The sequence below is a fragment of the Rhyacophila brunnea genome, unplaced genomic scaffold (genome assembly GCF_057557595.1).
Source record: "Rhyacophila brunnea isolate RB1 unplaced genomic scaffold, BYU_Rbru_1.0 scaffold_16, whole genome shotgun sequence".
NCBI lineage: Eukaryota > Metazoa > Arthropoda > Insecta > Trichoptera > Rhyacophilidae > Rhyacophila > Rhyacophila brunnea.
The window spans coordinates 6,607,878-6,622,722 of record NW_028232816.1 but is presented as its reverse complement, the minus strand read 5'-3'; the positions used below and the strand labels follow the sequence as shown (position 1 = coordinate 6,622,722).

Below are 14,845 nucleotides of genomic sequence, written 5' to 3'. Positions count from 1 at the left end.
TTTTCGTCAAGTTCATTAGTTATCATAGAATTTCTTCCTCCAATTCTTCTAATATAGCCATTATAAATGAACTTATTAACTTATTTATTTTTTGAACATACTTAATTTCAAAACACATCACACAGGTTCGAAACCTGCTGGGTGTCATCTTTTATAAAAAAAAAGATTTTTTCTATAGGTTATAATATATTCTCAGAAGTGTTTTTTAAGTTATGTATGTTTAATAAAATGAATGTTACATTCTTAAATCTTGTCAATTATTCGTTGAATAAAAAAAATAATTAATTATGTATTTTTGCTTTGTTACGTTGTGCTCTGTTCATTTTGACGCGGCACTCACTAATGTACTGTGTTCGGACACTTTTCAGTTACTAAATCATTTAGTGGTAACTAAATCACTCGACTAATCCGAACCGGCCTTTATAGCCTTTGTAGACAGTAGAAAAAACTAACTATCCATAAAACAGTACTTAGGCAAAACACTACATAATTATATTTTTTTTCTTAGAAGAAAACCCTTGTAGTTTTTTTTTTCTGAAAAATGCTTTTTTTTGAAAAATATATCTTCTATCTATATTTCCAATAGACAATCCAAATTATTCTTTTACAATACACCTTAGTAATAGGATACCTACTTAATAGTATATTATGTAATACAATAATTAAGTACTTTCCCCATTCCTGTAATGACTATATAGTCGTAACACTATAGGTGAAACTATTCAAATATTTTTAATGTTTCTTTTAATATGTCACCATGTTTCAGAATCAGAATATAATGCGGTAAAGTGCTCAAACGTCAGAATCTTTTGAATTATTAATAATCTTGCTAAAACGAATATGCCAGGATAACAGGATGATGGATGGACATCTGACTTCTGCACAGATTAATGACATGCGCGAAAAAACACACATACGTTAGGGTTTGTAGCAGAAAATTGACAAAGCACGTCTAATATAAAGCTGTTTGGTTTGCGAAACGAGGCCTAGACTGCATCCGTTGTGACGGAGAATAGTTTTTATTCGAAGATCACGACAATAACAATATTTTAAGCAGTCTCACAAAAGCATCTGAGTCTTCTCGAATGCCAGCCGAATTTATCGTTTTCTATACCTCACAATATTACTATGGTAGTATCTGTCAGGCCGCAGTTTTCTAACGACACACGTTGAATATAGAGTGAAGCTTGTACTACAATCGCTGTAATACTGATAATTTGTTGCTTAGTATTTCATAAATATTAAAATAGATGTTAATGTGTGTTTAACTTTTTAGATTATGCAAATTAATCGACAGTGGCTAGTAATTTGAGTGTAAAGTGTGGCGAGATAACTCGCGAAATTTGTATGTGCGGGGCCTGTCGATCACGGCCTCATAGAGCGAGAAATATCGCTAAAGGCATAGAATCGGTTAAATGATCGCATATCAAAATACATTAACCGATGGCTTAGAATGGCTAGTATGGCTTGCCTTCCTGGAATTGGCCAGAATAGGCCAGACTAGGCATGTAAAATGTACGTTATAAACCTTACAGCTAAGCTTAATTAATATAAAAAGATTTATTTCGACTAACTCTGTATATTTAGGCCGTCCTACTTATAATAATGTCGCTGTAGGATTGGTTTGTCGAATAGACCAAATGTCAAATGTTCAGGAGACGAAAAACAAATTTCATTATCCTATATTTCAAATCAAATCAAATTTATTTATTTTACATATAATGAACATAACAAATTATAAATTCAAAGCTTTCACGACATGACATAAAATAAATGTTAATAATTTAAAAAAATTAAAATACCGAGAAGTGTGAGTTAATAATACAATAGGTAATAAAATGAGAAATAAAATAAGAAAAGAAATAAAATAAAATAACAAAAATAACAAAGTAAAAGTATATGGAAGCACACAGAGTGAACTTTGATAGACCCTATCTTAAAAACTTATAAAACAACGTCCACCTAAATTCACCCTCACGTAAGTGGAATAAATCAATATCCGAAGCGATTTCATTAAACATGGTTATTGCCCTCCCAATTGAAATTACTATTGGCAGGTTTGTTTTGCACCGTGGCAGAACAAACAACGGATGCCCTGGATTCCTAAGGTAATTATCAGAGACACACAAGCCAACACCACCAAGAATGGCAGAGTTCACATTTACGCCGCGTATAAGTCTGAAAAAATATATAGCTAAATAAAGATCCCTTCTAAATTTTAAGCTACAGTATGTAAGCATCCCTAAGAGAAAATCAGTCGGATAGAGCCACGGATAATATCCATACAGACGAAAGTAAAGGAGTCTCAAAAATTTCTTTTGGACTCTCCACCATAAGGCCGTACTTCAACTGATGCGGGGCCCAAACAATAGACCCACTCTCAAGTCTGCTTTTATGTAAATATCTACATGGAGGTATTTAAATTGTTGTTTTTTACAGCATATGAATGATGTATTCATTACAAAGTAATTTAAAGAAAAGGATGGTTCTGGTCCATTTAGATACAAAAAATCATTCTGCATTAAAAGGTCGATTTCGACAAAAACGGATATTCGACAAACCAATTCTATAGCGACGATAAGACAAGCTTTTACATATTTTCAATATTTCACTGGAATGTCTAATGACTTGCTTGTCTTCTTGTTGGTTCAAGTCGTATCTTACGTGTATTTCTTCATTTATTCATCTGTGCGGCACTCAGATGTTTGTCGTCCAGTTGACCAAGTGTCAAGTTGTGGCGCCAGACCATTCTGTAAAAACTATTGTAGCAATATAGAAATAAAACATCATAGACACTCAGTACTTTCTCCGACATGGGTTTTCTTTTATTGACATTTAAATATATTCTCTACCAAAACCTCTATCAAATAAAGCTTATATTATTAATTATGCATAATAAAGTTTCCATGGGTTATAATAATAATTAAACCATATCTACATCATTAAATAAATGATATTACTTTATAAAATTATATTATAAACATTGTTGATTTTGCCAAATATCATTTTACTGTAGTATAATAAATTGTGAAAAAATATGATTATCATGTTATTATTCCATCATCAGATCTTCGGAAGGAGGCAGTGACGCTGCAGGGAGCGCCTTTTTAGGTCCTCACTACCCTCCCAGAAGACAGCACTCGCAGACACATTCTGAACCTGACAACTCAACTGACGCTGTTTCAGTACACGGTAATGTATCATGAATAATTCTTTGTGCTAAGGAAAAGGTGAAATATGTTAAGGGGGGACATGCTCGTCGAAGGTCAAAATTGAGTTTTTATTGTATTTTCAAACCATGATCCTGGACACTCCTTAAACGTTGTAGATAATCTATTTATATAATTTTGAAGCCTTATTATCCTTTATAGTTATTTTAAACATTTAATGACTGCATAAAGTATTTTTGTTACATAAAATAGTATTCTTTTAAACCTCTCGCTCTAATGTTTTAGAATATAGTCATATTTCGGTACATAACTGTGCAGTGGTGTTAAAATTTTTTACGTTTATTAATTTTTAAATGCATTTATGAAACCATTAGTATAATTTATTACGAGATAATTTTTGTAAAATATTCACGATAAAAAATTATATTGATAATCTCTGTGATCCCAAATTTGACAAGAATTAGGCATTTTATTATTCAAAAAATCGGCAAGATTAACACATTTGAAGATGATTCTAAAGATACTTATTATAAGCTATATCTTTGACCATTCAAATGTGATAAACATCCTACGAATAATGATTGCTTTATAATAATTATTGACCTAAGAATAAGATAGTGTTTTTTTGAAATACGCCATTTCTTTTGTCATTCCCTAGTGGTTAAGCTCCAACATACGGCCGTAGCCATAAATTTACAAACTATAATTAGAGTAGGGAGTAAAATTATGTTAACGCGCGTGTTTGAACATGTACCGTTTAAAAAAAAAATAAAAAAAAATTCGGTTAGGTACATGTTCAAACACGCGCGTTAACATAATTTTACTCCCTACTCTAATCATAGTTTGTCAATTTATGGCTACGGCCGTATGTTGTAGCTTAACAACTGGGGAATGACAACAGAAATGGCGTATTTCAAAAAAACACTACCTTATTCTTAGGTCAATAATTATTATAAAGCAATCATTATTCATAATATGTTTATTACACTTGAATGGTCAAAGACATAGCTTATAATAAGTATCCTTAGAATCATCTTGAAATGTGTTAATCTTGCCGATTTTTTGAATAATAAAATGCCTAATTCTTGTCAAATTTGGGATCACAGAGATTATCAAAATATTTTTTTATCGTGAATATTTTACAAAAATTATCTCGTAATAAATTATACTAATGGTTTTATAAATGCGTTTAAAAATTAATAAATGTAAAAAATCTTAACACCACTGCACAGTTCTGTACCGAAATATGACTATATTCTAAAACATTAGAGCGAGAGGTTTAAAAGAATACTATTTTATGTAACAAAAATACTTCATGCAGTCATCAAATGTGTAAAATAACTATAAAGGATAATAAGGCTTCAAAATTATATAAATAGATTATCTACAACGTTTAAGGAGTGTCCAGGATCATGGTTTGAAAATACAATAAAAACTCAATTTTGACCTTCGACGTGCATGTCCCCCCACGCTTTTCAATAAAGTCAAAAGACGATACATAATTGTAATTAACTAATGAACAATTCACAAGATTTAAGAATGCAACATTCTTTTTATTGAACATACATAATTTTAAAATATAATATAACCAGTGGCGGCTCGTCCATATGCACTGCGGTACTGCAGCACCCCCAAGCAAATTGAGACAAATATAATATTATAATATCCATAAGTTTATGTATATTATATAAAAATATCAATATTATTAAACATATAATCAGCTCGCCCGCGCATCGATACATTCAATGTCCAATAAAATTATCATACATCGCGGTAGGTACTTGATTTTGCATAGTACCGATCTCAATATAATATTTTCGAGTGGGCGACGGAGGGGCGCGGGCAGCGGTGCTCGCAGCTTGTCAGACAGTCTGATTTCAGTATTTCCCTGTTTCTGTGTTGCGCGTGGGCGCGCCATAGCGAGGAAAGAAATATAGCTATAATGATTTATTAACATTGTTAAAATTTATTTCTGCAAGCAATTTATGCAAAGTTCTTTATTTTTAATCCTTACAGCGCGAACGCCACAGCTGTTGTGTCCTGATTAAAGGTCCATTAGATATAATTAGCATGTTATTTAAATGTGGTAATTAAAAAGTAATTAAATGGTCCGCAGTGAATCGGTTTATATAATTAATTATATTTTTAATCAATCGCAGCACCCCCAAATATCTTATCCACGAGCCGCCACTGTATATATCCCGCATTTATCGTCGCACCTCTAAGATAAATCACAAAACTCTACCGATAGAATAAATTGAAACATGTTACAAATATGCCTATTTTAGCATTAATTATTTGAAGTACATAATGAAACTTCTACAATCTTTCAGAATACGTAGTGTCTCAAGGTGCCCGGCCTACAGGAGCGCGGGGTCCGAGACAAATGCTTCTTGCCATGCACGCGGAATACACGAGCATCACCGACGAACTGGAAACAGTTTGTGGACTTCTTTCACCGCCTAGAACACCAAGGTATGTATTTTACATACAGTCAGTCGGTCATGTCCACCAAAGTTTTTCTGTTAGACAACTGTAAACAGTTACAAATTGCAAATATTTTTTTGAAATGTTTCAATTCTTTTTGTATTTTGTTGGAATTAGAATTCCATTATATTTATATAATGTCGCCTTTTCAAATATATAGGTATAATAATTTTATACCTACAGCCTTCTATTAATACTAACACAAACTTAAAACTTTAAAAACCGATAATTTACTGGTTTCATCAATAAAAATTTCGGCCCCCCGAAAAAAGCGCCCGGACATTGCCGCCAAACCAAATGCCCACATACCAGTCAATACCACCCGGACGAATTCGCATTGAAAAAACCGCCCGCTAAAAATACAAAAATATATAAAACAAGTCGTCAGCTGAATGCAGAACTATTCTAACTCACATTTGAAATATTTTGCAGAAGATTTTTTTGAAACAGCCTACTTCAGTTATTTATTATTTATATAGACAAGTGTATGCTCCGATTTTCTCATCAATAATCCTACTAAAATATGATGCGTACATTTATCCATAAAGATAATAAATAATTTCCGTAAGTGGTTTCAAAAAACTCTCTCTTGAAAAATTTCAAATGTAAGTTAGATATTCTGCTGACGAAATGTTTTTTGGGTTTTTCGAATTGCATATCAATAGAAATTTACATACTTACGATAATCAGTGTAATTTGAGATTTAATCCGTTGCAGCTGTTAGTAGAGTAGTAATTTAAAATCATCAGCTTTTAACACTTTAGTTAATACCTTTGTATGGTAGTAATAATAATTTAGAATATTTAAGAAGGTTAGCACACAATATTGAAAATTAATTTTGAATATTCAATATTTTTTTTATATCTTTATTCCTATGTTTTTTTAAATTGTGTATCTAAAATATATTATATAAAAATTGTCGCAGTTTCTAAATTGTTTTGGCGGCGATGTCTGGGCGAATGTCTGGGCGGTTTTGTCGGGACCCCATAATTTCCTTCTATATCAATGAAGGAAAATGATATTATAGATGAATATTTTCATGTTAACGGTATATATCGTCGCCATAGATGTCAAGGGAGCCAGTCCACAAAATCGTAATGCTGAGAAATAGGCGCGCAAAGATTTTGTGTGACAAAAAAAGTAACATGTTTTTAATGAACTTTTTTGTTTTTAAACATATGTATAACGGTGAAACTTTGAAGATATACTTTGTGATATTATCTTTTTATTATTTTATACAAATAACTAAAAAAAATAGTATGTATCTTAGAAGTTATGTGTGTTATATCTCTTGACCACTAAATATTGAAATGTATAGTTAGCACACGTGTGTGGTAGTCAAAAGAGTTTTGTGGCTTAAATCCATCGACCACTGCATCTTTGATAATTTTAAAATGATTTTGTGTACTTTACTCATGTTTGCCAAATCTGTGGCTTGGCTCCCATGACATCTACGGCAACGGTATGCACAATGGACTGTTCCCGCCCGTTACCTTCTCATTTTATTTCGTATTTCAAGTAAATCATGATAGTTTTTCATCACAGATTAGCGGGATTCATTCTAAAAAAGGTAGACTTCAAGAATACATTACTATTGTTTTAGTAATGGAGCCAGACGACTGCTGTCACCACCACGTCCAGGGGAATCTCCTGCCAGAAGAAGACACGCCTCTGAGATGAGTAACCCTGAGTTTGCTCTCTATATTGAGAAAGAGCACCTTCGAGATGCAGAGGAAAATGATTACCTCCTTATGGAGAATCTCATCCAAAGAAGGTACATTTATTTCTTGTATAATTCCAATCTATGTTTTTAAATCAGTTAAAAGGATTTTATGTATTTACTGAATTTAAGCGCACCCACAATAGCAAAGTTAGTATAGTAGTCTTATATGAAGCTGTGGTCCCCGGGCACATTGTTTTTCAAGGCCATGGCTGTTGCATTGACAATCTCATCAAATCTGTGCAGAATATTTGACAACGAAGGGCTAGTTACCAAAAAAAGTAAAAAGAGCTAAGCAGTCCTTCATCCAGCAGTGGATTTGACTTAAAATCTGTTGAAATTCATATGCATCATTAGGCAATTTTTGTTGTATGAACAGAAATTATCCAAATCAAATTCCAGGTATGATGACGAGGAAGGGTCAGGCAGTGGTGGTGGTGAAGATGAAATCGGACTCAGCATGAGAAGACCTCCGGGCAGTATGAGCACTCACTTGCTCTCTGTCACTGACAGCCGAGAATTTAAAGGTCCACCGGGAAGGTTAGATTTCAAACTCTTCATATTTAACTGCTCCAAGTAACAAAATATATTTATTCGAATATACATAATTTGAAAACATTTCATGCATTTACACACTAGAAAAAATCATTTTGTAAAAAAAAATATGACACCCGACGGGACTTGAACCTGCATCTGCTGGATAGAGTATGCATACTGGCGCGAATCTAGCAGGTACAGGTTTAAGTCCCATCGGGTGTCATATTTTTTTCTACAAAATGATTTTATCTTGTGTGTATTTATATGCATGAGATGTTTTCAAATTATGTATATTCAGTATATAGAATGTTAAATTCTAAAATCTTCTGTCTTATTTGTTGAATAAAATAAATAGTTTATTAAAAATATATTTATTCCTTTTTATCTATCATTTCTGAGAGTAGGTAGAGATCTCTTGCAAGATCTATCATTGTGTGAACATCCTATGAATGAGTCGTCCAAAATACTTTTGCATTCTCAGCGTACGTCCACATAGCTTAGAACTTAACAGCCTACCCGAATTGTAATCTTTCTTCTCCAAAAACCAGACAAGTGTTCAATTAGTGAAAGCAGCGGATTATAGTGATACATACGAAATATGGTAAAAATTAAAGCAGGTATTTTGTAAAAATAGTTTTTTTGAGGAATTTGTACTTGCAAATAACGGCTTTATTTACAATCAAAATTAAGTATTTGCTAAATTATACATATTTATAAACTTTACTATATCACATAAACAGTAAATCACTTGACACAACCAGTTGTTCAGTGAGGCAGATATTCTTGAATGGCTTAGGTTTCCTGGCTTTTCCTATGACCAAAAGACCGCGATGAACGTACGTTTTACGAAGGAGAAGTTTCCAAAGTAAACCCGTCTCATCTGCGTTGTATACTTGTACGCGGCGGACTACTGAATTTGACAACCGAATGTCGGCGGATTATAGAGCTTGATTTTGTGCTTTCAACTAGTAAAAATAACGGCGGATTATAGGGGAATGGGACGACTGGCCTCCGGACAATTGGACGCCGCACTATTGTAGACACGTGTAGACGAGGTATTTTTATCAGTTTCTATCTACTACTTAGTAGTTTGAAGTCATTTTACACTTAACATAATGTATTCTTTATTTCAGATTGAGAATTACCATGCTTAAGGCTTTATATAAAATAAAAAAAACTCTTTTTTTGTAGGAACTTAAACATTTTCACGATTAAATCATTGTATACGTCTGCATATTTACATTCTCACCAACTATTAAATCATAATATAATCATTGAAATATAAATAATAATATTGAATATTTTTTTTAAGTACCTATAAGTACCTAACGTATATTTATTTTCGAATTCCGTGGCGTCCAGTTGTCCGGTGCCAAATCGTCCTAGACCCGATTATAGAAGTTGTCGGATAATCGAGCGGTGGATTACTGAGAGTGTACTGTACCTAATTGAATTATGGCATTTTGCTTTTCTGCCATTTAACAACATAAAGTCATAAAGCGGTGTATACCAAGTGATTAATATGTTTGCATTAGGTGTTTAAGAAGAGCGAGCGCATTTGAAGTGAGAGAGCCGCCTTCTCCGATGCGAGGAGCCGGCCGAGGGTCACCGAGCGGAGCAGCGGCAGGCACTTCCGGTCTCAGCGGAGAAACTCATCTTCCCGTCCCACAGCACCCGCCGCCGCAAACCATCAGACAGAGTTCAGGTATGTATGCTGTTTTGATCACACTTTTATCTATTCATTCAAGTTCACTCATATGGCAGCAGGGAGTACAAAAGTGATTCCGAAAGTGGGTGCTAGAACACTCTCGAGAGGGAGACTTGATATTCCTGGGTCTTCCTCGACATCTTGACGTTGATAGAGATAATTCATATGATATCCTTTTTAATTTATGATATAACAATAGTAACAATAGTATAATTTATGATATAAAAAATAGTTAATAAAATATTATTAGCAAGTACAAGTAAGTTACAACAAAAAATCTTGGAGTGATCCGTGACGTCGGTTAGTAATTAAAGTAATACTACCTACTTTGATTTAAAATACAAAATAATAGCTCAAGTTGGAAAACACTTCAGAGAGTATTAAAAGCCCGACACCCGAGAGATGCAGGTTCGATCCTGAGGGGTGTCTTACTTTTTTCAAAAAGATTTTTTCTATTGGTTATAATATAATTTCTCAGAAATTTTTTCAAAATTATGTATGATATAACTTTGCATACCATACGCCAATTTTTTTCACAGACAAGTTCAGATGCGCTAACAACTCGAGCACCTTTTCTACCTTCTTACTTTCACGGTTGGGGCTAACTCTGGACCACAGTTGTTGGATGGGATGAGAGAGATAGACAGCTCTGAGCGGGATGGAGCACTAAGAGCTTTTGAACGTTTGCATTTCACTAGTCTTTTAATAGTGTTGAATTGATTGATCGAAAAAATCTCAACTGTCGCATGAAAATTCAGAAGCTTCCAAACTTTTTGATTCATGCATGCAATCTTGCAACTGCAGGATAATATACATGTTTACACATACATTTTCATGTTATGTCAGCAGTAAATCCTTGCAAGTGTAAACAGGGTATAATATTACGTTAACAGTGACACCTAGCGAATACTGTCAAGTAAATTTTGTTTATTTATTATTTCAGGTGAGACAAACGTGTCCAGCGAAGCCTCTCTCTGTCGCCTGGGTAGCGAACGTCGGCCATCTTTACCGCCCGCCTTGCCTCGCCCCCCGTTACCGCTGCACGATTCGGGTGAACAGCAACCTCCGCCCTCGGCACACCAACCGAACTCGGAAACAATGTGCTAACCTATGACTAACGTAAATAACAATTATTATCGATGCTCAAGTGTTGCTGTGCCACTAACTCAACACGTCAATACCAAGTATTTGTTTGTATCTTAAACAATTTGAGACAATATAATGTGTATTTTAAATATGATGTAGGCTCGGAATAATAGTGAATCAAGTCCATAAAACATCAAAATTTGCTTAATTACAAATTAATGTACAATTTCATTATTTACAAATATCAATAATTATGTACCTAACATCCAAAATAATAATTACTCTATTATCGTGGGGTATTTTGGATATAGATTCAAAATTTTTTTGTTCACTTTTATAATTGACTGATATTAATTTGTTGTATGTAATATTCAACCTTATTATAATATTGGTCTTCAAGATATTGAAGAAAACCATTCTCTTCCAAATGGAGACTTCTTCTAATCAATAAAATCAATAAAGCGAACTTCAGTTTGTCATAAATGCCATTTTTCTATACAACAAACAATTAATGCATTTCTGGCTCTTTAGAATTTGTGTTAAAATTAATAGACCAGCGCATCTATTCCATACGCAAGACTGCTATCGGCCGCTATCGAGGGTAGTTTTTCATCTTTTTGTATTGAGGTATTATAATTTTTACAATAAGTGCTATGTTGTAACTGCACCTCTCTACGCTGTGTTAACTTTTAGAGCGAGATAGACAGTTTTGACTGTTTGGATGGCTAACTCATTGTTACAATTATTATAATACCTCAATACAAAAATATGATAAACCACTCTTGAAAGCCGCCGATAGGACTCTTGTGTACTTATAGAATAAATGCGCAGGGGCTCTTTTTTCAACTTCACTTTTATACATTTAGACTCCATCTCTATAAAAGGTTTTCGTCATTATCTTTGGTCTAACACATTATTACATCCAATCATCATTAATTATCACCATTTTACAACTGAATATTTCATACATATAATTATGGATGGAGGGGTTCAAAATGATATTGGCTCACGTATTATTTTTTTTCCAATTCATTCAAATTTGTAAACATAAGCAACTTACTGTTTTCTCTGTCGAATTATAAACTGTGTACATAATTATTTACTATCTGTTAAGTTAAAAAATATGGACTTAACCCGCTATTATTTTGAACCCTTCACATATATTATTATGTATATTTGTTTCATATAATAATAATGATATGATTATGGACACTCTAATTAAGGTATGGTGTACAATTATTAAAACAATAATTAAAAAAAAAATGTTTTACAATCGGCCATATTGTTAACAAAGCGTTATTTATTAGTCGGCATGTGATTGTTTAGATATAAATGGCTGCCAATATTTAATATGTATATATTATATCGATATATGTATTAAAAGAGACTATAAGAATTTAACATATATATATATATTGATATATTATGAAATGAATGTGTAATAAACCAAAGATACTCTGATCCGGTTTTATATCTTCCGTATTCATAATAATGTTATCATAAAAATAAATATTAACGTAGATAAATGAAAAGGCTGTGTTTGTGTGGATTTTTGTATTTGCAAATAATCATTTATATGGATGGATACTTAATGAATTATAGAATTAAATAAAAAAGAATATTAATTAATTCTTTACATTTAAGTAAGTAATCAAGACTTGTTTCTTTCAACTCGCCGAGTTGAACTAAAATTCAAATATTATATTGACATATAAATATTATAAATTATTTGATACCGTATTTCTAAAGACGTCTTTGTTATTTTTTTCAAACTGTTGGGTTATCACTATGTCCCTTCTCAAATGAGATCACGTGGTGCAATTATTTCATAGATGGATCAATGCAAATTTTGGTCATCCACCTCACAATACACTTAACATTGTATTCACATTTGAGAATGTCTTCTGTAACATTCTCAAAATGTCTGGAAGGAAAGAAGAACAAATGTGTAAACATGGTGAAAACCCGACTACCAATGAATAATTTGATCATAAGTAAAAAATACGTCACAATTCAGTGTACTTAAAATCATATTAGTATATTATTCTCTGAGTTTTATTTTCCATATATTATTATTAAAATCGTACTTATTACATGTATCTGAAGTGAATCTTTTTATCTCGCTGATCTGTAACAAAAAACTGTAATTTTTTTTAATCAATGTACTAAATAAAAATCAAAAGCAGACGGTGAATCGATCCATATACCTTTCGATTGGCAAGTGCACATGTTGCCGATTATGTGCCACTCCGGCCATCCGGTGAGTGTATTTTTTTTTATTTATTTATAGAAATAAATTATTATTGTAGACCCAAACCAATAAAATATTGATTTAGTTTGTGTTAATATTAATAGATGGCAATATAAAATTGTCATTTTTTTTAGGTACATGTGGTGGGGTTACTATCAAAATCTGGTAAGCTCGAAATCATTTGAATTGTTTGAAATGTCCTCTAAAATCTGGTATAATACTTAATGTCTCTGTGCTTTATGTGCATGTTCTATATATCAGGTGATCTTGATTTTTTTTGTAGCATATATATTATTTATATAATATAGACACATAATCCGTTGTTAATTTTAAATACTTAATTTATTGCCTTAACAACTTTTGGCAGCAACCCCACGATATTTTGTAAATGAAGTAAATGATTTTTTAATTAAAATTTTTATTTCAAACAAATATACCAATTACAATAAAATTAAAACACTTAAAAAATATAAATGCAGTTTACTACGGCTGGTACTTATTATCTACGTGTACCTATCTGAGAATGGATAGCGAAATAAAAAAATTCACTTCTATCGCGTGTATTCTCCATACACACTCATTTTTTAGTAAGTATTCTACTATTTGTAACAATATAACATGAACCTGTGAAAATGTAGGAATAATGTAAAATTTTACCACTGATCTTTTCTATTTTGTTTTTAATTCATGATATTAGAGATTGTATACAAAACTTCATTTTTTTTTTTTAAATAATATACTTAATTAAAATCAAAAATAAAAAAATAGTTAAATAATCACTTATAGCTACGGTTTCAATTTATTTGATATAGTTAATCATTTGTTAAATCATCGTGTATCTACTTATTGATTCTAGTGAAAATCCTAAACATATCCTCAATTTAATAACATATAAGTTTTTACTTATTCTATCAAGACTATTTTTTATACTCGACTATATTATTACTAACGTATTTTTATGAATCGCAGAATATGATATTTACTCAAACCATATCTGTCGTTATTATATTATGAATTGTCTTCTTCGGTACTCCATAGAAACCTATCTATAAACAAATCTGTTATAATATATCTCAGCATGTTTTTCATACAATTATGTAACGTCATGACGTTATCTTGAATATCTGTTTTGGCAAATCTTACAGTATCATTATTATGAAGCTATTAGTTTCAATGTCGATTATCTCCATATTTTTTTTTTAATTCTGGTTCTCTATGTATTTTATGTATTACCATATTTTCTCGATTATAAGACGTACCTTATTTTTATATACTTACCAATAATAAAAAATAAAAACTTTATGCAAACTTTATTATAACAGACAAAGTAATAGATGTGAAACAATCACACATACCCAAATTTTGAGTAAATCATATAAATATATTGTGACCTCACCGTGAATCGAACCCGGAGCCTCCGGATAAAAGACCAGCGTCTTACGCAGTGAACTACGAGGGTCACCATTTTTTATGGTTTGGTTAAGCAGGGTTGAATTCAATTTAAAAAAAACTTTAATTCAATCAAAACAAATAAGTGTGACTGACAAAGATTAGTGTGCACTTTTTTGTCAATCTACCTCCACCCGTTGCCACTGGCATTTTCATAAACTTTACTATCGTTTGTTAGTAAAATAGTATTAAACCGGAGGTTAATCGCCGAAGTTAGTTATATTAACCAACTGCCTTTTTTATATTTTTCAACCAACTTTAAACATGGTTTTTCAAGTGTTTTAGGTTATTCTATTTTTTCATTCACTTTTTTAATTATTTCTTAATATGTTTTAAAAAAAAAAATATTCGATTATTGCAGTCCTAAATTATATTGCTTTGCTGCTTTTTGCTATTATCTCAAAATGACGGTTTATGGAGATAACCGACTTTGAAAC

At 32.0% G+C, this 14,845-nt stretch overlaps 1 protein-coding gene across 1 annotated transcript in view; it reads left to right on the top strand.

Moving 5' to 3' along the window:
- Positions 1-12,134, top strand: part of Trpm (transient receptor potential cation channel, subfamily M) — a 610,587-nt gene extending 598,453 nt beyond the window's left edge. Inside the window, exons 27-32 of the mRNA XM_085944074.1 lie at positions 3,068-3,192; positions 5,504-5,645; positions 7,261-7,431; positions 7,780-7,917; positions 9,450-9,619; positions 10,566-12,134. Of these exons, the coding sequence (XP_085800200.1) occupies positions 3,068-3,192; positions 5,504-5,645; positions 7,261-7,431; positions 7,780-7,917; positions 9,450-9,619; positions 10,566-10,729 (910 nt within the window). The 3' untranslated portion in view covers positions 10,730-12,134. The remainder of the gene's footprint in view (positions 1-3,067; positions 3,193-5,503; positions 5,646-7,260; positions 7,432-7,779; positions 7,918-9,449; positions 9,620-10,565) is intronic.
- Positions 12,135-14,845: the final 2,711 nt, after the last annotated feature.